This window comes from Cornus florida, unplaced genomic scaffold (genome assembly GCF_030987335.1).
Source record: "Cornus florida cultivar Cherokee Brave unplaced genomic scaffold, ASM3098733v1 CherokeeBrave_3.0.0_Hap2_Chr10, whole genome shotgun sequence".
NCBI classification, from domain to species: domain Eukaryota; kingdom Viridiplantae; phylum Streptophyta; class Magnoliopsida; order Cornales; family Cornaceae; genus Cornus; species Cornus florida.
In genome coordinates, this window is record NW_026775580.1 from 32265528 (window position 1) to 32290862 (window position 25335).

The following is a 25335-nucleotide window of genomic DNA, read 5'->3' on the forward strand; positions in this document are numbered from 1 at the left end:
CTACACAACCAAAGACACGAGGAGTGAGCTGGAAAGGAGAGAGATCGGGATATAAAAGAGAAAAGGAGACTGATTATTAAACAGCAGAGGACATACAGTTAATGAGATAACAAAAAGAACTGTATCAACCCAAAACTATTTTGGTACTTGCATATTGAATAACAAGGTACGAGCAACATCCAACAGATGATGGTGTTTTTGTTCAGCAACACCATTCTGTTGAGAAGTGTGAGCACAACTAATCTGATGAATGATACCCAATCAACACAAAATGAATTCATGGTAGATTGTATATGCTCCAAGGCATTATCAGATCAAAAAACTTTAATGCATTTACCAAACTGAGTAAAAATTTCATTATAGTATTTAGCAATAATATGAGGTAATTCAGATCACTCTTTCATAAAAAATAACCTTGTCATTCGAGAATAATCATTAATAAATAAAACAAAATAATGAAATCCATTCAAACTAGCAGTTTGAGGACCCCAAATGTCTGTATGGACTACTACTTGGAAAAGAACTACGGTGATGCTTGCCAAACTGACAAGCTTCACAGTCTAAGACAGACACTGGACTCAGTGTAGGAATAGCTAATCGTAATTTTGCCAAAGATGGGTGACCTAAACGAAAATGCCATTGAAGAGGCAAAACTGTAGTACTCAAAGCTGATGATAAGGCAGGAGGAGGTTCATCTGGATCCAGATAATATAGCCCATCCTTCTCATGCCCCGAATCAATCATTTTCTTCGTCCTGAGGTCCTGTAAAACACACGAATTGGGAGAAAAGGTTATAGAATAGTGCAATGTCTTAGTCAATTAACTTACAGAACGCAGATTAAAAGGAAAATAAAGACTGGAAGAGAATGACAACAACTTGGTAGGGTGAAGGACACCTTTCCCACATATAGGACGAGAAGAACCATCAACTAAAATAATATGATGTTTAAAAGATTTGAAATCAGAAAAGAGAGATGTTATACTAGACATATGAGAAATAGCTCGGGAGTCAATGACCCAGGACGAAGAAGATTGGGCCACACATGCAATATTACCTGAGTTGGCTAAAGTAGCAGTTGATGTGGCTGGGAGAGCAGATTGCAATGTCTGAAGGAGCTCGCTAAGCTGAGTAGTGAGTGTATCACATGAGCCAAAATCAGGAGCCACATGTCCAGATGTAGTACGAGGCTGTAGTGGCTGTGTGGTACCATTTATAACCTGATGTGCATGCTCTGGTTTACCGTATTTTACCCAACAATAGGGCTCAGTGTGATTTGTACGACCACAATGATGACACTTCCTATCGCCTCGTCCAGTAGAAATACCACCACGGCTACCACGAGAACCACCACGGCCTCCAATGCTAGAGACTAATGCAGAAGACTCCGCAGGAGGTACAGTGGAACTTTGTCCTAAAGATGATCTCAATAGACGAGAATAAGCATTAGCAGCTGTAGGTAACTTATCACTAGCGAGAATCTGATCTTTGAAGCCACAAAAATCTGTGTCTAAACCGGATAGCAAAGAAGCAATCATAAACTCCTCCCAATGCTGCTTTTGCTGCTCTAAATCAGTAGTAAATGGTCGATGATGCAGCAACTGATCCCACAAAATTTTCAAGGTACTATAGTATTCTAACAATGGTTTTCCTGACTGCTTAGTAGCAAATATTTTCTCATACAACTCATAAACAAGAGAAACATTACACTGGCGAGAAAATGATTCTGCAATAGAGTCCCAAATTTTCGTTGAGGAATCACAAAATGCAACTGTCCTAGCAACTCAGGTTCCATACTGTGCCATAGCCATCCCATAACAACACTATCCTCATGTGTCCAATCTTCAATTTTCTTCTCGTCAGAGGGAGGATTTTCAGTCAAGTATTTCAATTTCCTTCGCCAATACAAAAAAACCTGAACTCTATTCAATTTTTGCGAGGTCATCGACTTAGGCATATCATCATCCTTGATGGATACTGGTTAACTGTCAGCCATGAGTAGGATTCAAAAAAAAAAAAGAAACAAGAACAGCAAAAGGAAACAGAATATAATTCAGTTTTCAGGACTTTAAGGCTGAAACACAAGAAACTTGGAGTACAATATTAAGAGGAACAAATTGTAGTTAAAATGCAGCATTTGAAGGCCCAAACCTCCAGAAAATATTTCCAAAGCAAGAGAACAGCAGACCCAATTTCAGAGGCTGAAGAAGACCAAGAAACCGACTGGCCACCCCTTTGAGCCAAAAAAATTGATCCAAATGCAATAAAATATTCAACAAACAGAAACCAGCCTTTTCCTTAGGGTAGACGCACCATATAGTGTGGATTCCAACCAACAAAAACAACCAAAAGTGCCCCAAAATCCATATTGAAATTTTTTTGGCCACAAGACAAGAAAAGATTTGAAAAATGAAAAGGCTAATCAAATGACTTCAAAAAGTACTGCAAAAATCACCATAATTACCAAAAAAAGAGACAATCAAGACCATATATGATTTCCGAAAATTTCCAGCCTCCAGATGCTGACGTCTGCGTGAAAATACTGACGTCAACTTTGTTCTCTCTCTCCTATGCTTTGTACAATGTTTGGATAAATTCTGGTTGAATTGGAGTCTCTGATACCAAGTTAAAGTGGAAGAATCGTGTGGTTGTAGCAAAAAGGAGAAGAGGAAGAAAGAAGAAAGAGAAAATTTGTAAAGGTTTTTGAGAGTCTTAGGGTTTCCCAAATCTCTCACCTATTTATATATATATTGATAAGATGAAAGTACAATAGTGCCCTTAATGAAAGAAAATAAATAACTCACACTCTCCAGCATAAACAATCTTAGGAGAGAATATAATAAGAGTGATGTAACCCTTTTGACTCTATGCCGTGGATGTAGATCTAGTGGCTAAACCACGTTATATCCTTGTGTTCTTCATTTTCTATTTCTCTCTTCAATTTTGACATGGTATCAGAGTGGGTTTATCATACCTTACTCTAAAATCTACTCATCTTGGATTTCAGGATCAACTCATCTCATATATTCGATCAACTTATTTAGATTATCAACTCGTCTTGGATCTTCAGATCAACTCACCTTCTCTCTTCTCTCTTCATCATTTGCACTTGCTATTACTTGTCGTCTCAATGGCATGTTGGGCATTCATGCTCCATCTTGAGGGGGAGAAATGAAGATTTAATGGAGGAATTAGTGGAGGAAAATCCTCCAGTAATTGATATTGTTTCCTATTATTGAAGATTTACTGTTACTAGAGGAATCAATGGAGAAAAATCATCTTTATTTCCTATTTCGATCTTTTTCCATTCTCATCATTTCTTCTCCTATATAGAGGAGCCTCCACCATTGTATTGTGTATAAAAGGGAAAATACTATAGAAGTGATTTTAGCTTATGATAAAATATTGATTGAAGTGATTTTAGCCTATGATAAAATATTAATTGGAGTAATTCATGGGATTGATTTTAAGAATCCTCCATCAATGTATTTACCATATTTATCACTTGTATTCTTTCACCTATAAATAAAGGTGCTTATTCTATTTAAGAGTGGTGATGTGGGCTCTTCTTGCCATGGATGTTGGCCCTAGTGGTTGAACCACGCTATATCTTTCTTCATTTTATATTTCTCTCTTCAATTTTGACATGGTATTAGAGTATGCTTATCATACTCTACTCTATACTTTACTCGTCTCAAATCTTAATGGATCAACTCGTCTCAATTTTCGGATCAACTTGTTTAGATCTACGAATTAACTCATCTTGGATCTTCGAATCAACTCGCCTTCTCTCTTCTTTCTTTATCTTAATGGAAAGTTAGGCATTCATGCTCCAACTTTAGGGGGAGAATTGAAGATTTAATGGAGGAACCAGTGGAGGAAAATCCTCCATTGATTCCTATTATTGAAGATTTACTGTTACAAGAGGAATCAGTGGAGGGTTTCCTCCACTGATTCCTCTTTCTATCTCTTTACATTCTCATCATTTCTTTTCCTATATAGAGGAGCCTCCACCATTGTATTGTGTATGAAAAGGGATAATATTATAGGAGTGATTTTAACTTATGATAAAATATTGATTGGAGTGATTTTAGGAAACTTCCATCAATGTATTTTTCATAGGGCTGCAACTCGGGCGGGTTGGGTGAGCTAGAGACTTAATTCGGGCTCAGCCCATGTACAAAATCTTTTGCCCGAGCCCGCCTAAAGCCTAATCCCAGCCACCCAAGCCCAACCCATAATTAACTTCTCCTACCCAAGCCCGCCCATGAGCCCACGCCTCTATATTCAGAATGTAAAAAATAAAAAATTTGTGCAGCTACAAGGACTCGAACAATATTCCTCCAATAAAAATTTCGAACACATTACCAACTAAGCTATTATATACTTGTGAAATAACATAGTTTTAAAATAAATATACCCTTTCCGGGCTCGGGCTGGGCTTCGGGCTTTATATAATATCAACCCAAGCCCAGCCCGAATTTAATTCGGGCTCAGAATATCTAGCCCAAGCCCATACCTAGAACAGAAAAATATTGTCCAAGCCCTGAAAATTTCAGGTTGGGCTCGGGTAAATTCGGGCTGGCCCAGCCCAAGTTGCAGCCCTAATTTTTCATATTTATCACTTGTATTCTTTCACCTATAAATAAAGGTGTTCGTTGTAAACAATCTTAAGAGAGTATATAATAAGAATGATGTAGCCCTTTGGGCTCTTTGTGTCGTGGATGTAGGCTTCAGTGGTTGAACCACGTTATATCCTTGTGTTCATTTTCTATTTCTTTCTTTAATTTTGACATGATATCATAGCGAGTTTATCATACCCTACTCATCTCGAATCTCAAGATCAAGTCGTTTCGATCTGCGGATCAACTCTTCTTGGATCTCTAGATCAACTCATCTCAGTTCTTCAGACCAACTCGTCTCGGATTCTTGACAACTTCATATTTAGTTTCAAGTTGGACACTCGAGTTAAAATCTCCGTGTATCAACTTTGGGGGGTGTGGGGTGTTGGAGAATATTATTATAGGATTGATTAAAGCCCTTAAATCACTCCTTGATGGAGTATTGATATGAATGAACCTTGTGAATGATTTTAGGATTCTTTCTATCAATATATTTCTTATATTTATAGCATGTTTGTATTCTTTCATGGTGGGGTGGGGTGGGGTGGGGTGGGGTGGGGTGGGGTGGGGAATAATATAGGAATGATTAAAGCCCTTAAATCAAACCATGTGAATGATTTTAGGAATCTTTCTATCAATATATTTCTTATATTTATAGCATTTTTGTATTCTTTCACCTATAAATGGAGGTGATCATTGTATACGAAATTAAGAGAGTATAATAAAGATATGTAGCACTTTTTGCTTTGTGTGTCATGGATGTAAGCCCTAGTGGCTGAACCACGTATTCTTTTTTCAATTTTGACATGGTATCAAAGCAGGCAAGAACTTGTGTTCAAACCTCACCATCACCCTGATTTAAAAATTGAAACACGTGTTGGACAAAAAAGAAGGTCACACGTGAGGGGCGTGTTGAAGGATTTAAATATTTAAGTTACACCCTCTCTAATAGCATAAGTTTTTGAAGTAGATGGTTGTTAACAATTATCTTTTCACACAAGCAGCAATGGATAAAAGTATTTTCACACGTCATACAAAGCTAAAAAATATTGTCATGTTAGTGTTGACCGTCTTTGACTGTTAGTGAAATTGACGACAATCAGTTTGTTACACACATGTAAGTAGAAGGGAGGTAAGTGTAATTATCCAAAACACGGGGGAGGTACGTGTAATAAACTATAATTAGAGGGGAGTTAACTGTAATTTATCCCCTTTTTTCCCTTTCATTTTGTAGGTGAATGATTTGAGATGATGTTCAAGGCTTCAAGCTTGTAATAAGAGTTGCAACTTGCACCTTGCAAATTATCTTTGAAAATCCTGCTTTTTGTAACTTGTTTCTCAATAGAAAAACTCAACCAATTGTCTTCCCGTAGGGTTTTATTGTTTAGACTTAATTCAAAGATCTCCTTTTGAATCAAGCTTGCTCAGCACTTATCAAACCATTATTGTAGCTTTTTTCCTATTCTTACTATAACATAAAAAAATAAAATAAAAAAGAAAAAAAGAAGAGAAATACTACCTAAAAATGAGGGGAAACAATCTAAATAGAAGAGATGGGGACTCATAAGAGAAGGGGAAAAAAGTAGAGTGGCTAGAAACGAGTGAAAGAGCATGTCAACTTGTTTCTCAATAGAAAATTTCAACCAGTTGTTTTCCCGTATATTGTTAATTTTTAGACTTAACTCAAAGATCTCTCTTGAATTTAGTTTGATCAGCACTTATCAAGGTGGAAATCATTGTTTGAATTGTAGTCTCAGGTGAACTTAGAAATTTTCAGTTGGAAGGGTCAAATTGTATTATATAATTAAAATTATAGAACTTAGCAAAGCTCAACCATTATTGTAGCTTTTTCCTATTCTTAGTATAACATAAAAAAAATTGAAGAGAAAAATACTACCTAAAAATGAGGGAAAACATTCTAAATAGAAGAGATAGCAACTCATAAGAGAAGGGGGGAAAAGTAGAGCGGCAACGAACGAACAAAAGAGCATGCCAATTGCCACTGTATTTGAACTTATTGATTGCTACAGCAACGGCTACTGTAATAATGGATTCCTTTCTCCACTGGATTTGAACTTCTTAAAGACCAAAAAGGCCCAAAAGTTCTGTATGGATTTTGGAGGTGCCACTTGTAAATTTTTTATAAACCCACCATATATATACCTATATATAAGGTTTATTTATTTTATTTTTTGGTGTGGGTTGGTGGAACCGTGAATCCATCTGTTATTGTAGTGGGACATAATGATAAACAAACTACCAGCTATTTGAGTTACTATACTGGGTCCTTTGCCTAATACAATGTAAACGTTCGGGCTGTTTAAGTGAGAGAACGCTGGTTTGGCTACAAGAACAGTCTGTTCATGCATCCTTGCCTTTATCCCATCAATAATGCAAATAATGCAACAGATTACACTTGCATGGAGTCCGTCCCTTTGTACAATTGCACTCAATCTGCTCCTCTTAGCATTTCCTTAACATGGATCGGAGTGTCTAATGGCCTTTTCTATATGCAGGGGCGGAGGCATTATGCTGCCCCCCTTCATTTTTTTCTTTGTTACATATATATATTTGGAAATTTTATGAAATTGCTCCCTGATTTGCAAAATTATTAATTTGCCCCCCACCCTTTTACTTTCCCAAAAATATTAAACTCCTCCCCTCTCATTTTTGATCGTTTTCTTCAATCATTTTTATCATCTATGTATGACTTAAATTTACAATTTGTGGCCTAAATTTTGGTTTATTTCATTTTTATGATTGTAAAAAGATATTGTGGTCGCCTTTGGCATCTTGTGTATTCTTTTGGGAGCGCTCCCCTCTTGAGCTTCTTTTAGGCAAAAATAAAATTCTCAAACAAAAAAAAAAAAAAAAAAAAGATATAGGCTTTTGATATTTCAGTTATGTTTGTCCTTCCTGTGCTTTAATTTCCTTCATTTTCCAAGGTTTACCTTTGGATTGATTTAAATTTGTGGCCGAGAGTTCTGTGATTTAGAATTGTTCACATAATTATATTCTTTGGTTTAGTAATTGCTATACGGATGGTCTTTGTTTTTAGTAATTTTGTGTCTTGGTCATAATCTTATAGTGTGAGCATCAAATGATAGCATATCTTGATTTGATTGTGGGGTTTTTCCAATTGAAAATGTATCCTATTGAATCCAATTGTAAGATTCAATTCATATAATGTAAAATTTTAATAATTATGTCTTGGGCTGATTTAAATTGAAATAGATTGTTGATTTATTCGAGCAATATATAAGTAGAATGTTGGTTGCCTGTAAAAGTTTCTAGTAAAAATGATTATGGTAGTAACCTTATACAGAGGAAATGGGTGAAAATACTGCTCCATAAATTTCACCCTCATATGACTAATAATAGTAAACGGTGATTTATTTGATGATTGAATTCCACCTTATTAAGGTAATTTGATTTTTTTTTTTTTTTTTTCTTCTTATCTTATTGTCGTTCAAGGCTGCTGCCCCTCAAATTATTTTCTCTCCGTCATGTTATGTATATAATAATATTTAGCTGCGGCACAAGTCTTTTGGTTATAAAGGATCAGTTTGTATGAAAATGTCACATGTGATTTCTAGGCAGCCCTCTCACCTTGGTACATCCAGGACTGTTGATATAATCAATCACACTCACTAAACTTCTTCCTTGTTACTATTGGACCTATTGGTTTTAGCAGTTGTGAATGAATCTCTCATCCAGAATCATTTTTTTCTATGTTTTTCAGAAGATGGATGAATGTGGTGATCTTGCAGCGTTTGATCCCTCTCTTGATCTATCCTTGATGAATTTTTCTTTTAAGGTAATCTTCCTCGTCTCCTACATATGAAAAACAATGAAGAATAAGATGCACCGAACAACTGTTTATGCAACCCCATGGTCCTAGTGTATTTCTATAGGATTCTGGCTCAGGCGGTCACTTGAACCACTCTTATGAAGGTCATTTGCATGGCCAGTTAGTTGCTTGCATGTTATATTTGTACTATATGACTTGCTGCCATGTATTTTATCTTAATTAAAAGGTCACGGGCTTAATGCCGATACATGCATGCACACACCTCCTGTAGTGTTTTTTTCTTTGAATTTAAAAACATCTTATAAGCTGTTGAACCACGTTCAACCGGATTCACTGTCTAGCAACACAACCTGTTAAATGGTTGATTGTTGCATTGTTAAACGCCCAATTTCAAATTCCCAGACATGTATACTTGTCACGGAATACTGTCAGGGCACTTAATTGAGTTATCTTTGCAGAATTTGTCACAACTGGCGTCCATCAATCGCGATGTGCTTTTACAGAGTTGGAAGGGATCATCAAGCTCATCTCCGAGCAAAAGTCCAAATCGATAGGTTAAAAAAAGAAAAAGGTAAGAGAATATTTTCAATGTTAGAGCAAAGGGCCAAAATATAGAGAGAGTAGCCCACCCATCAGTGTCTCCCATGTTTAGATATTAGCCGCATCAGTGTTAGCCTCATTGATTCATTCGACTTTCTGGAGCTCACTGTCATATTTACAAATATGGAAGGAAGAATGTACAATTTTCTTATTTTCTTTCTTCTGAATTGATTGATATATTTCTCGAAAAGAACGAAGAGGAAACAAAAAACGTTCGCATGAATCATGGAACGTGCTTGAGAATGAGGACGGCCCTAATGTAAATACCGTCGAACAAGGTCTTCCAAAGTTAACATTAATGATGGAAGGTTCATAGCTCATATCGCTTTCTAATGTTGAAGAGGCAACTGGCATAAAATTTTGCACCATCTTAATATCTTATATTTGAAACGGCAACTTGGGCTTTGGACGACAACAATTGGGATCAAAGAGAGAGTGAATCTCTTTTTTGGAATCTGTAACAGGTAAAACAGGTTAAATCCATGGTTCAAAAACGCGAATCAGTTATTGGAGGGGTTTTTAAATTTTGGGTTGGGTCGGTTTTGAAAAATTCTAACCCGTTTTGTGAATTAATAAGCCCAATACTGAAAAATTTTGGGCTAACTTCGGGTAGGGCTGGGTGGAGCCCGCCCAAGTTGCACCCATGATTAACATAACCTAGTTGGAAAATGGTTGAACATGACGAAGGAGAGGATTCCTTTTGTATGATCAAAATCTTCACTGCAGAATAAAAAAGGACGCTACGATTTACAAGTGCTACTTCATACAATAACAACTAATTACACAAGTTTCATGGGTGATGTGCAAGTCACTAAAACAGAGCTCAAATTGACAAGGAATGAGCATCGAATATGCAAATTGAATGTACAAGATTTAGAAACTGAATAAAAGCAGATAGTTCTGGGCACATCACTATCGGTACGTGTTTCTATCAACTCAACTCATAGTTTGCCTTAAATCTTCTGAAATTCCTGCTATTAGAAACAATCCATTGAAAACATTAACTTAAAGCTTAATCACACAACCACATTCACTCAACAAACAAAACCACTAAAAGTTGGAGCCCCAATACCATTTCCTATAGTTTCCAATGGTAGGTTGAGGGTTCAAGTCCGCATAGGCTATGCTATCATATGAACTTATTTTTTCTAACTCAAAATTCTTGTTTGTATAGACTAGCTAAAATTAGTTCTACGCAACAGAACCCTCCTTTTCTCCAGGTTTCAAGACTGGTAGTGAAAAGATAAAGATAAGTCACATAACAAAGTAATTGAAATCGAAAGGAGCTTCGAAAATGAGTGACTATTAGGTCTTAGGGTGTGGTACTTGTGTTTGATCAGAGAAAAATTGGATTCTCTAAACAGAACACATAGTTTCAAACTATTAGGGGGTGTTACCATGGAATTCCTGATTTCAACAAATGAGCCATTAAAATTTCAAAAATTAGGCACTCGTTGACAGAACTTGTATAACTTAATATGCAAACAAAATTGCCGCAAAACATAAACATCAATTGTTCAAATGATGCAATAATAAAATAATCCATGTATCCCAAAGAGAATGAGGACACCCTTTGATACCCCAAAAAGAAAGAAATCCATGTATCAACAGGAGAATAAATCAGACAGGAATCGCCAAACCCTTCTTTGCCATGCTGTCGAGGACGTCGTTGAGAGCTTGACATAGGCCGACAATCTACAAAAACCAGAAACGATTGAAAACAATGACTGTTAAAATACTCAGCTAACAATTTTGTTGGAAGCACTTAATACTGCACATCCAAAACTCCTGGCCTCTCTCTATCTTTTGGGGAAAAAAATTTATATTATTGTGCTCATGGTATAATTCAGCAAATTTGCAATAATGTGCACTACAGAATGAAGTGACAGACATGCATAGATTCTTTTCTGATCCTTTAATATAGTACTTCATATAGCTCTTGTTAAGATAAACTTACTCCACAACAATTACTCACCTGTTGATCCCACTGTTGCAGCTCTTCGGTGTCATCTTCAAAATGTATGACAGCTTCCACCTGATACATGAAATTTTTTACACAAATGTCATGCATAATGTTAATTGCATGTTTCATGTCTCAGCTTGTACTCGACATTACAGACTCAATCGAAGGGCACCCTAAATATAACATTATTCCTCTCATAAAGAAAAATACATCGAATTAGATGCAAAAATCAGAACTAAAATAGAAATTGTGACGGATAAATCTACAGATTGTAATAGATTAAGGCTGCCTACAAATAAATATTAAATGAAGCCATTTGATACATTAAAATTCTTTATTCCCAATATATTAAACAATCCTATAAGTATAATTTTTTAATTAAAACATATTATAATGTATATCTAACAACTACATGGATAAGAAAGTGAAAGTGAAAACCTAGACTCACAGTTCACCACAAATTGATATATATATATATTCTTCATAATTGATGGTACAAAACTTTTTTCCCCCTAAATATGGTTATATTAAACAAAAATAAAGATAATGAACAAGGAAATATAGTAGGGGAAAATCCCTAGAAGGTACAAGATTTTGCCATCACAATGTGGATATCACACCTGATCAATAGATCCCCTCATCCTATCTTCATAGATCATTCTTGATGCTATCTTCTCAGCCTGCAAAGAACATTCAGCCTGATGTTTTAAGAGCTTTAAGGACCATAAGAACTTATATATTATGCTCAAAGTATGTTATGCAGAAAATTTAGTTACTATCCAATAAACAGAACATCCAAAATGGGGAAAGAGAAATCAGTGCTTAAAAAAGTAGGGACTTCAATCAATATTGTTTTTTTTGTCCCCCTCAAATAAAAAGTCCTTCAATTGAGTTCAAGAGCTCAAACACAAATGGAGCAACATTGAATAGCATGAACTGGTTGCACACCACAATTTCAGCAAAAACAGAAAAGCTTCAAACTAAAGTAGTGTTGTTTGTGCTTGTGTGTGGGGGTGCACACGTCAAGGAGCAAGCGATATAGCTAGATATCTGAAGAAACTAAAACCGGATGACATATTAGATGCATCCTTTTTCATATCTATGTGCAACTAAACTTATCAAAAAAAAAATATCTATGTGCAACTAAATTTTCAATACTATTAAAGCACATATTACTGCCAGCTGTTTAGCTTCAAATCTCCTGCCAACCCAAACTGAAGTGCAGAATTCATGTCCAATTGGTATATCAGCGCGTTTATATTTTTTAATGATGATGCTGGTGTTCATCACAAATTCAAAAATTATATTACATAACACACAAGGAATACTAAAATAAAACCCCATGACCCCTTTATTTTGAGTCTCTGTCCCTCCAGAACAGCCACGTTAACTGTACTGTAATTTCTTACTGCTCAACCAGATTGTCGAGGCCTCCATCTCTGCGGTAGAGTTATATTCGTAGAAAGACAAGAATTCTTATGAATTCCAACCTACACTGACCACATTTTGAAAAGATTTTGCCTAAGTTTGACAAATAAAGGTTGAGCACGGGTAGGCCTACCCAAGATACACTCCAAAATCCATCAAGGTTGATAATCTCTCATTTTATATCAAAGGAGTACTACTCCAACCATCTCCCAAATGTGTTTCTCTAATTTTTTTTTTTATCTTTTTTAGTCTTGTTATACATCCATCTTAATATTCACATTTCGATGACGCTCATTTTCTAAATATGCTTAGCGGCCGGAGCTTCTTTAAAGTATGACTAAACTAGAGTTTACCTTTTAATTTTAAGGATGTATCAATAGCACAATATGCTAGAAGCACTAAAACATTTAACCTAACCTACTTTAGATCTATTAAACATAATTTTCAATTTCTCCATCTCTGTAGATAACGAAGTCTGTGTAATAAAAATGTTCAAATTTTGGTATCTCTTAACCCTTGAGGCCTCAATCTCTACTGCATCCCCACTTGTATTTTTAGTTTTGTTGGAATTACAATCCATATATTCAGTTTGTCTTTATTACCTTAAACCCTCTTGATTTTAGAACTTCTCTCCATAACTCTAATTTGGCACTTATTCTGGTCTAGTTTCATCAATTAAAACAAAACCATCAAGAAATATTATACGCCATGGAACCTCAAGATGAGTGTATTCTGTTCATTCACATAACTGACAAGGCAAAAAGATACGGACCTATGTTGATCTTTGATGCAAGCATTACAGTAATTGGAAATTCACTTGTTTCTCCAACATTTCCACTAATTATGGTCATAGTTACATTGTGCACGCCCTTTATCATGTCTGTATTTCTTGTTTGTGACATTATTTTCTAAAATTCCCCATATTGTAACTCTACAGACCCTAACACAGGCTTTCAAATCTATAAAAGCCATCTGAAGATCTTTATACTTCTCTCTCTATCTTTCTTTAGTCTCCCCAATAAGTAAATAGCTTCCATTGTCGATTTGCACCATCATTATAGCATACAATGTCAAGTTGGACCAACCTGAAATATGCCCACTTGTGAAAGGCAAGGCATGATTCAGGCCTCAATTAGGGACCACAAGTAGAGCTCCAACTATCTTATTCATGGATAAAGATGTATAAAACAAGTTGTGGGTTTCACTATGAACAAAATACGGTTATCTACTTATGTAATAATGAAGTCGCGGTAAACTAACGATAATCATTTTTAAGAAATTTGTCCATGATGACCAAATATAGGAGAAAATATCAAATCAGAAAAAATGCATACTAAAATTTCTAACAAACCAATAACACAAGTGCTCGGGGATTCTCAAATAGATCTTTGGGTAGGACTGTACCTTGTGAGGAGCAATGCCAAGCAACGTGCCTAACTCATCAAAGCTATTACAGGAAAAAAGAAAAGGTACAAATTAAAAAGCATATATGTTAGTATAAAACTATGAAGCACTGACACGGCAAACCATGGGGCCGTACCGGACACGTGTCCGACACGCTGTGAACGTGTCCAACACTTTTCTCTCCTCTGTTTCAGATCGGACACGCCGTGGGACACTGCGACACGATGGAGGATACGTCGGTGGACATGGCTACGCTGTTCGGACCTGGGAGTATTTTTGGACAGAAGATATAGATACGATATAAATTAATATATGTTTGTGATATATATGGGTGTGTATATCTGTGCAAGTTTCTATTTAAACAGGGCTGTGTATAAATGTGTGTATCGATTGAAAGAGGCGCCTAAAGCTGAAATAAGAATCTTATTCTCTAATTGGTATCAATTGACCAATGAGTGAGGAACGAATCTTATCTCTTGTACACTTTGTTTGGCTATAAGAATAGGGCTTAGTGACTTTTGTCTCTTTTACCTTTGTTGGTTACAAGCATAAACCTGGTTGGCTTTTGGATATAAAGATGCTGCTTTGTATTTCAATGAAATCCTTTACTTTGTTTGGAAAGAAATTTAAAATGTGGTGGGTTGAATTTAAATGTATTATATTTATGACAAAAATTAATTTTACATATATAATAATAAATTATATTATTATTTTATTGACTTATCCTTGCCGTGTCCACGTCGTATTGTACCCGTGTCCCGTGTCTGTGTCAGTGCTTCATAGGTAAAAAACTAGAGAAGAAAAAAAAAAAAACTGTGAAAGGCAACACATCAGTTATCCAACCTTATATTTGTGTAAAGTTTGCTAGCACTCAGCAGATTATGCTCAATCATAGCACGATCCAGCACAGTAAAATTATCTGGTAAAAGCGCTTTCTGTCAAAAATATAAAAAGTTATAAATCATAAGTAAGTGCTGCACGACAAATGAAAACATAGTTTTCCTCTTTAAGAATAAAATTAGTTACCTGATGTGCTTTTAGTTCTTCAGCAAATGCATCGATTTCTGGTTTCCTCAAAATTCTCTCCAAATACACCTGAACAATTCTGTGTTCAATTAATCTCAAATAACAAATGTAAAAGTCTAAATATTTGAAGAGGATAAATACAACTAAAACTGAAAAAGGAATCTGTATGTCTGTAGCAGAATTTGCGCGTTGGGTGCAAGAGTTTGTATGCATCTATATGCGCATGTTGTATTTGTGTCAATAAATCCATTTCTTTCTTATCTTCTTCATTTCTTACTCTTTTACTTAAAATCCTAGTCTAAATACATATTGTGATGTTGTGGCCTGAGTTTTGTTTTGGCCCGGGTGGTGTTGCAAAGCGTTGTGGGGCCCAAGACCACTAAAGCCATGAGGGTCCAAGGCCAGTGTCCACGGGAAAAATTTTGACCCGTTTTTCGCTTGCGAGTCTTGGACCATGTTTAGAACTCTCTTGTAGCCCGGGCATTTAGGGTTTGGGGTGTGTAATGAGAGAACACTGAAAACAGTAGGAAAAAGAGAGAGTTAGGGTTTGGGAGCTAAACTTGTAATCAACTGATTTTTCCATAGTAAATCTTTCACCAAATCTTCACCATGGATGCAAGTTTTACCGAACCACGTAAAAATCTTTGTATTGCTTGTGTGTGGCGTGTTTATTTTTCTGTCGTGTTTCTTGATTTGTTCTTGGTTCGCGGTGTTCGCCCCGACTCTTAACACATGAAATTGTTTCTTCGAGGTGGAAGTAGCCTAGACCCGAACTAAAAACTAATGATCTTGACATTGTTAACTTTATCAAACTGGCCAACTGTTATTCCAACAACAAACACAACTGTGAGATCATCACCCTCTACTTCAAAGAAGACCCATCAGTATGGTGATGAAATGACATAATACACAGACCAATTGACCATATTCGGTTAGCATCATATGGGATTCAGTTATCTTTCTCAGCCAATGTCAATCATCTATTTTATGTGTGTGTGTGTGAGAGAGGGAGGGAGGGAGGGAGGGAGGGGGAGAGAGAGAGAGTACCTTCTGCAAGATTGGATAAATCTTCAACTTAGAACACCGTTCATCCTGGAACAAAGACTCAATATTTCAGCAAAATGCAAATTCAGTCTTAGACATCAAATCCATTACATTATTATCTCCTAATACTTTTATTGACGATATTTTTCCAGCCTACTCCTAACACGAGCTTCACACCCAATCAAAATCCGCTCACAAGGTATTTAACACCAACTAAAAGTAAAAGAGCCTTCCTTAGTATAATTGATCACAATATATCCCATGAAAGAGCATGCAAGATTTCATTCAGTAAAAGCAAGAGATTCCTATGACTAAACATGTATTTGCCCACCAGAAACAAGCACGTAATTTCCACCAAAACGTAGAAATTTAAATCTTGGAACAAAGATCAAGGATTTTCCTTCCGTAATCGATCAAAATCAAATTATGAAAATACAAGGTGTCGTGAATTGTGAAATACAAATGAATTTGTAAAAGACGTAAAGATCTAGCGCGACAAAGGTTTTCTATTACACTCATTTTTCATTTTAGCTATCATATTATAAGATAAAAAATATGGTAAAAAGTTATAATGCTAATCAGTGTAAAGAATTTAACGGAAACATATAAATTTTGAAACGACATCTCCTTAGATTGCAAATGACATTTAAAAAAATATATAGAAAGGCATCACCAAAAAACTTATTGTTAACGTGATAATCAAAATTTCTCATGATACATTGGTATCATACACACATGCAAGAGGAGAGAGCAGTAACTACAATTAACAGCACCATCAGAGCAAAAACAAGCGAAAAAACTGAAAGGCGTCCACTTCAATTATAAATGTGTCTTTCGAATGAATAGAGAACATTTTAAAGAGGAGTAACACCAAAAATTCAACTCTTAGATTATTCTAACTACTTACTGGAAAAGGAAACACTTAAACACTTAAATATAATTCAAGCGAAAAAACTGAAAGGCGTCCACTTCAATTATAAATGTGTCTTTCGAATGAATAGAGAACATTTTAAAGAGGAGTAACACCAAAAATTCAACTCTTAGATTATTCTAACTACTTACTGGAAAAGGAAACACTTAAATATAATTCAAGGATAGAAACTGATTCTAAAACTCTCTCCTATTCATTAAGCAAAAAAATTTACTTTGTACAAAGTGGCAAGAACACGAGATCGTTGAGGACCTGCAGCAGCCAAAATTGTACAAGTCACAGCGGCAGCCAGAGCTTGCTCTAGTGCTTCCTCATCAATCACTCTGGCAGAACCAAAAAATTAACAAATCAATTAAGTAACATGCAAACGCCTACTAGTAAATTAAAGGCAAGCAATACAGAGTACACAATGTCTGTTGTATCTTATAGATATTTTCATGCTATTAACTAAACAAGAGTATAAGTTGTATAACAACTGTTGTGGAAATTCCGGGGATCAGAAATTTATACTTCTTAAATCAAATCATATACAAACAAATCCCAAAAACACATGCTTCTCTTTCTCTCAGATTCCCAACAAATCAACACAAAATAAATGACACACACATGCATGAATATATATATATAAAGAACATAGATAAATTTTGTATAGAGTTGATACAGTACTAATAGCTATGCTAGTGGTGATCATCAAATCTCTTTCTCTCAGTTTCCCAACATTTTTTTTTACAAGAGATAAATGATATAACCATATAGGAATCAAGCTTCAAATTAGAAGTCTTCTAGCAGTCGCAAACCCAGATTTCAGATCAATTGTGAAAAGAATGCGACTGTGGCTTCCAAAAATCCAATTCATTTCAGATCAATATGGTGGTGGACTCTGCAATTTTTCATTGGTGGTGAAGGATGGGGAGTTGGATTCTTTCTTATACAAACATATATATGATACATAGACGAGATATATTTAGGGTTCATAGATCTATTAGGGGAAATAAAACCAATGGTTCATCTCCGTTTTAATGATTTGCTTTGAAAGAGGTTGTACCATTTTATAGATCTGGTGATGGAGCAACGAGAGAGTAACAGAGTTGTTTTGACGGATTGGTTCGAGATTAGTCGAGATCAAACGGGTGAAATGACTTAGCTGATTCAGTATCTGTAAGTCATTTTTGTAGTAGGGATGTAAAATATTTTACTTTATATGCGACCAAACACTGAAACAAACAGAGTGTAGGACGCAAAGTCTGGAAATTTCAACTCAAGTAAATTATATATATTTAAAGTAGTATATAGAAATGAAAACTATGATGGCACGTGATACATGTCAGTGACGGCCAGTGTTAATGACATTGGACATCTATATAATGGGAAAAGCATTAAAAGCTTGCAATGCAGTATACACCATCAATAGATTTAATATGCTTTTCCACACATAGTAACCCATGACTTGGCAAACCCCAAATACAAATGCAAAAACATGGACACCAACAAATAGATTGGAAAAGACCAACTTGATAAGAAGTTCCAAAAAAAATAAACCAAATCCTTTAGGGTACATACTCATCTCCAATTTGCCGCTTCTCAATTTGGGAAATGTCATAATAACGCAGTGCAGCTTCCAAGAACTTCCTCTTTAGATCTAGAATCCTAGCATAACAAACCTGACAAGTAAAAAGAACAAACAAAATGTCAGCAAAATGCTACAGCTCCCAACCTATAACGGAATAATCCTCACCATCAACCAATATCAACCTTGTACTGTAAATTTAATACTTCATGCTGCTTGTTGCTAACCAAGAACGAAGCTTTATTGATAAAAGCTTCCGCATTCACAGCGTCATCATCCTGCCAAAAAAGCAACAAAAGTACTCATTTCCAAAAGTGTATAGTAGACAGGAATACAGAATGCTTAAGTTAGGCAGCCTAGTGTCACGCCCCGCCTATGGAGGTTGTGCCACGCAGACGACACGCAAACGCTGAGGAGGACGCTGCATGGCAACTGCATGGCGAGTGGAGTTTCTAGAATCTTCCGGAATTGTCTAGAGTTGTGTGGAAGATTCTAGATATGTGTAGAATATTGTAGAAGTATGTGGAAGATTCTAGAGTTCTCCAGAATTGTGTGGAGTAGTATGGAGAGTTCTATAATGTTGCAGATACTAGTAGATAAGTATGGAAGTGTGAAGAATGTGGGAGAAGGTTCTAGAGATCGATCTCCACCGTTGGTTAGAATGCATCCTAGCCATCCATTAGGGATGGGGATGCCTATAAATAGGAGTAGGACTTCATTTTGTAGCCAACGAGTCCTAGAGTGAGTCTTGAGAGCCTTGTAGAGAGCTTGAGTGCTAGCCTTGTACAAAGCATTCTTTGAAGTAATAAAAGTGTTCTTTCCTTGCCAACTCAAGTGCCTTAGTGTGTGTGAGTATGCAAGCCAAGTGAGGAGAAGGCGAGGGCAACTACAACACTAGTAAGCGCACGAGGGAAGTGTGTTGGCTAAGGTGTGCACGGGAGTTAGGCTGACCAAGTACTTGCGAGAGTGGAAGCAACGTCTTGGTGCCGCATGGGAGCAGCTAGAGTGGTGCTGAAACTCTAAGCCCGTGTCACTAGGCTGGCTATATGGGAAAAGATGCCAAACTGTGAACCCCAAATTAAAAATGCTACCAAGAACTACACAACAAATTTAGTTGGACAATATTACCATTCAAATGATTATTTTGCATTCCTATGAGATCATGGACAAAATGATTGATAAAAGGAACAACGAATATCTATCACCTATACATGTATTCATCACCTATCTATATATAGAATCCCTAGCATCTTACATCGTGTGATATTTAGCAGCAAACACCAATGACTTAATATGAGGACAGAATTTGTACCATACAAAAGTTGGCTTCTATTAATTATTAAATTATGGCAATAATTCATAATGAAATTAATATTTACATTATCGCGATAATTTCAAATGAAATTATCCTCAATGAAAAGAAACTTCATATTCTAACACTATTTCTTTTAGCCTAACAAAAGAAGACAACTCTCTTTTCTCAACACATGCACACTGCAGCATACAAAGTGCTGAGCACATATTCCATTTCTCTTTCACAGGCACTTCTTTTTTCCAGCCCTTCAGACATATTCACTCCGAACATCTAAAATCAGGAAGTTGCCACGTCCAAAAGCATGACAACCTTATCGAAATAAATGTATAATAAATTTCATCTTCTCAATCTGATTTAAAGAATGAAGTGTAGAGTACCTCTAGGTATAGGCGAGCAATCTGGACACACTTCGACAACCTGAATGTATCATCAATCACTCTGAGGGAGAAAACACAAACAAAAGGAATCATAAATTCAGAGGGCACATAAGAATATGTTAAAGTGGAACTGGTCCATGAACAAACCAAAAGAAGAAGCTTACTCTCGAACCTCATTCCAGAATCAAGATCAATGCCACTGAGCATTTGAGCTGCTTTTGACCATTGCTGTTCAGACTCATACAACTCAGCAAGTTTCTCTCTTATTACCAACACCTACAACTCATACAGATAGATGGTAATTTTCTCACTCAAAATATCAACCAATCAACAAATATACCAGAAAATGGATTTCCATTCCAAAATCATATCTGTTAACTGCTATACATTACATTGAATTTGCACAAACACACAGAATTTGCAGACGAGAACACACACACGGAAAAATTAAAGTAAAATGTTTATTTATCCAAAAAAAAAAAAAAAATTAATGAAAATGTAAACTGAAAAACAGGATAGCATTACCAAATGGAAATTTGATCTTCTGCAGTAACTAACTTTTTCATAAATTTGTTATAAATATCAACTAGTTTTAAAAACAACAAAGGGTAAAACCCAAAAATATGATAGTACCAATGAGAGCACACAAATGACAAAACTAGAAAGCCAAATAAGACTAAACCCTAAACACTACTCATATCACAGAACAATTAAACAAACAAACCAACAGAAAAGGATATTCCCTGAAAACCAATAGAAGAATAATTTCAAAAGTTTTTACTTTATCATGTGCCCTAACAGCTTCTCTCCCCCAGAGAATCTTTTGCAATATAAACATTCCATATACAAAAAAGTAATAAAATTATAAAAAGGAAAAGAAAAGGTGACCAAACATACTTAAGTTTTAAATAATTGACCGGTTCAATGTCAAAATAACAACTGAATTTCCAGTGCAGTAACCTTCAAGAAAAATTATAATGTCATTATATAGCAGATTAGACCATATGTGAACTTGTGTTGTCTACTGGCAGACATGTTGTGACTTGTGAAAGCAGAATGTGCCCCATTGATATTGTCCTTGCCTATAACTACAGAACCATAGGAGTAAATGCATCTCAGTCTATACCTAAGCATCTAGTATTGTGACGTAAGTGGAAGCGATAAATTTGTTTACAAGGAACAGTTTACTTTGAATCCACAAAGTAGGTGTTTTGAATTCACAAAACGAAAGATAAATTCATAAAGAATTCTAAAATATTATTGATAAAAGGTTGAATGAATCTGCTTTCTCCATTACATATATTTTATAATGAAAGAAAACCTAATATTAGAAGAAAACTAAAAACACAAGGAAACTAATCCTAGAAATAAGTTTTAAAATAAATTCTCTCTAAAAATTCTGTAAAAATAGAGAAAGAAACCTAATCAAATAAAACTACTAAATATAAAATCTTAGAGCATTTTGACTTCGTTAAGGCCTTGAAATAATCGGCAGGCCTCCTGTAACACACAATAAAACGCGATTTCGGAGCCCTAAACGAAGGTTTTCAGCCGAAAACCAGCATGGCCCACAAGCAAAGCTAGTGGGTTTTTCTCAATGCGTTGTTTCCACCCAAAAAACACTATTGGTTTGTCGAAAACGGACTTGTCAATCTGCTTGTCGAACTATGCAGGATTCTGTCCTACATCATATTGGGTCTGGAGCATTGGTATTAAGTGCCCAAGAATCTTTACAAGTAACAAATACAGTGAGGTAGGCATTGGCAATCTACAAGCGACGCCCATGGAATAATTCTGCCAAGCAGGGCAATGACTAGAACAACAAACCAGCGTAAACTCAACCCTGACACAAATAATCCCATTAATCCTGATTACCACAAGAAGAGAACCAGTGCCAAATAAGGCGCATTTCCTTTTTTCCTTCTTTTTCTTTTATAGGAAAAGCACACACTCACTCCCTTTGTCCTTCTTGTGACTTGAACAAATGCATTTACAGCTTTCAGGAATCCGTCTCCATCAAACCTTCTCATTGGAAGGTGGAGAAGATATCACTCAAGCATTACCTTGATGGTACGTAAATCATTTCATTCTCAAATAAAACTTGCCAACATGCCATGGAATTAATAACAATGCATGTCCCCAATAAACTCAAATAAATATGTACAAATAAACCAAATGAAAACAAGATGAAAAGAAGCTTGGATTTTAGAATGGTAATAACCTAATTAAGCAACATATACAATAGCCTTACACAAATAACACAATAATTAGAATCATGATTATCACAATAGATAAGAGAGTTTGGAACCAGCATGTGGAAAAGAAATAGGAGACAGATCGGAAAAACTATATAAGAAACATAGGGATGTGGTTTGAAATGAAATAAAGACCTTTAAGGAAATTTATGATAAAGCTTGAAAGAAAAAATAAATAATAAGAAGAGCTAAAAAAATGCCCTGTAAATCATCAAATTGCAGAAATTGTGATGTCTTTGGTTTCTCAAAGAATAATTGAATAAAAATAGGTTAAATTTTCCAATTAATGATTCTTGTGTTGTTTTGAATCCATGCCAACAAACGCCTTCAGTCAATTAAGTGTAATTCGGCCTAATACAACCACTTGGTTTGAAAAAGGTATTTTGTTTCATTATTGGTGGCAACTAGAGCAACATATAACCGTGGAATCCAAAAAAAATCCTCATCTAATCTTTCTCTGAGCTTTCTAGGGACCAAATGGAGGGTCATACAAAATTTTGAAAAAAATCCTATTGGACAACCCTTTTATCATAATAGATTGAATGCGTGGGACACATTAAAAACTCCCCATATATATATATATACCATACTCTCAAACCCACAAAACCAGAAGACGAGTATTTTGCAGCATTCGTGCACGTTCTCATCATCTTTGGTAAAATCAAGCTGCAGGATTCTTGGATGTGACCAAGCAAGGCTCGGGAGAATCTATTTCTTCCCTTTTCATTTCTCAAAAACGGAATTACAAATAGGCCAATTCAGCAGCTTCTTGTTCCATAATTGGTACAACACGCAGTAGTAGGGAGACAATCAAATCACCCGATCCTATTAAATTCTGTATGAGATTTTCTACAAGTTTGGCCAATCGCTTTATATACACTCTATAAACTATCAATGCATACATAGTCTATAACATAAATTCTTGAAACGAACCTGTTCTTCGAACGATACGACCCGAGGCTGAATCTGGTTAAGGGTATAATGGGCAATCTCCTTTTGGGTCTCCGGCTCCAACCTACCCAATTCCTGGGCGAATGTCTGCAAAAGCTGTCGCGACACCACCAATGGCACGTCGTCCGACAACACTGTGATTCAAATAAAATATCAACAACTTTAACTCACTGTAACCATTCCAAATTCAAAAAATAAAATAAAAGAAAAAAGAAAGAGCAAGATTTATATGAAGTAACTGTGATCAATGAACTTCTTCGCTTGTGCGATGTCGTTGGATGCGATGACGGAGGAGAGAATGAGTTTGTACTGTTCGATCTTTTGCCTCTGATCAGTGATCGCAGAGGCGCTCGCGAAGGCACTATCCATGGCGAGAAGGCGTTCGCACTTCGCAGATAGGAATTAGGGTTTAACTTTGTGTCGAATTTGTGAAACTGTATTTTGAGAGAGGAGCAGAACGGAGGTTTCAAAAAAAAAATTCTACTCTGTAAAAGCCCTCTCTCCTCCTCTCCGTCTCGCACTTTAATATAGGGCATGGAATAGTCTGTGCACTTGTTTCGGTGCTCTCCCACAAGAGAGGATCCGCCACGTCACAAATTAGTGACCGTGGCTTTTTACCATATTATCCTATATTTTTGCAAAATTGTCAAAACAATCCTTTTTTTAAAAAAAAAAATTTCCTTAAAAAAAATGCTTAGTAAAACGACCAAATTAGCGGGAGGTGGAAAGGGCGGATAAGATGAAATAAACTCCCTACCTCCATTTTGGTCTAGATGATGCAAGAGGGAGGAGAAAATAAGATGGATCAATCATTTTTTTCTTTTTCTTTTTTACTATTTTTCATTATCCATCATCCTTCATCTTTCCTAAATTTTCATTCCTCCAAATATCGATGGAAGATAATGTTTTTTTTCAAAAAATTATTTTAAAAAAATTACAAAACTATCATTATAATTAAGTGTCTCTTTTCTATTATGTCATAGCAAACAAAATAAGGTATTATCTCATTCTCTTCTCTTCTATCCAACCAAACAAAAATAATAAATAACACAATCATTATAATTAAGTGTCTCATTTACCCCTACTTATCTCCCTTTCTTCTAATTTTCTTCTTTCTTACCAAACAGAGCATAGATACTACCAAAAGTCAAGTAAACAATACGTAAGAATACGAACCTTTTGAGATGCCTGCTAATTTGTTGCAAAGGGTACCTTTTTATCGATTTACAAAGTGAACGTCAACAATATATGGCACATTAGTACCATTTCTATTAACAAGTGTTGCGATGACAATTAGTATTTGCTATTTTGTATTTATGTCGTGCCATAATATGAATATTTTATATATGAATTATCAACACAAACACTATACTTATTGTCGCATTGCAATTTTTCCTCGTGTCAAAGCCCACTCCAGCTTGTCCTCCTAAGGTTGGAGGTCAGTTTTCGCGCCCAAAGAGAAATGGACTTTATTTGCGACGGGTGGCTACGGCCTTGAAAAATTTGAGATGTGAGGTGTGAATATAAAACTAAATCGAATATTTTATGAAGTGACCACCTAACATTGAGTTTTGATGTGTTAAGTCACCAAAGATGAGGAATTGATGGATTTGGGGGCCTTAAAATGACTTCTAATTGGTCTATTTCACCAAATGTGGGATTCGAGGGTTTATTTACGCTTTAGGAAGGGTTAGGCACCCAAAGACAGTTACCAATTATTTGTGTTAAATTACGTTTCCATTTTATGATTGCATTATAATGATTTATGATTTGCATGCTTGAAGATTAATTTACATGGTATGGCAATGAAGATGAAGGTGGTATGAAGAAATGATGAAAATATAGCGGAAGATGGTCCCAATATGAGACATAAATTCTGTAATTTGCAATTTTTTATGTCAAAATAAGTCCTAGTCGAGTTGTAATTTTAAGTTACCATATCAGGATCGATATCGACTGCAAAATTGGAAGGTTGTTCAAAGATATTATACTAAGATCATTTAGAAAGGAAAAAACAATACTTTAGGAAGAAATCTAAAAAGG

General features: G+C 35.7%; 2 protein-coding genes across 7 annotated transcripts in view; one reads left to right on the top strand and one right to left on the bottom strand.

Annotated features, from left to right (window-relative positions):
• The window catches only part of LOC132280015 (probable serine/threonine protein kinase IRE4), a 51880-nt gene extending 42626 nt beyond the window's left edge, over nucleotides 1–9254 (top strand). For all 6 annotated transcript variants that reach the window (XM_059782117.1, XM_059782120.1, XM_059782119.1 and 3 more), the window contains 2 exons: nucleotides 8363–8437; nucleotides 8890–9254. In XM_059782117.1, coding sequence (XP_059638100.1) covers nucleotides 8363–8437; nucleotides 8890–8985 — 171 coding nt within the window. In that variant the 3' untranslated portion in view covers nucleotides 8986–9254. The remainder of the gene's footprint in view (nucleotides 1–8362; nucleotides 8438–8889) is intronic.
• Nucleotides 9255–10485: 1231 nt separating this feature from the next.
• Nucleotides 10486–23815, bottom strand: LOC132280016 (COP9 signalosome complex subunit 4). Its single transcript, XM_059782123.1, has 14 exons — nucleotides 23532–23815; nucleotides 23275–23426; nucleotides 20259–20362; nucleotides 20087–20147; nucleotides 18580–18672; nucleotides 18388–18488; nucleotides 17042–17150; nucleotides 15900–15944; nucleotides 14853–14921; nucleotides 14670–14761; nucleotides 13827–13869; nucleotides 11615–11674; nucleotides 11007–11066; nucleotides 10486–10726 (listed from the first exon to the last, which is right to left on the bottom strand). Exons 1-14 carry the CDS (start codon nucleotides 23659–23661, stop codon nucleotides 10652–10654), a joined length of 1194 nt encoding a protein of 397 aa, XP_059638106.1. The 5' UTR covers nucleotides 23662–23815; the 3' UTR covers nucleotides 10486–10651.
• Between the last annotated feature and the right edge of the window lie 1520 nt (nucleotides 23816–25335).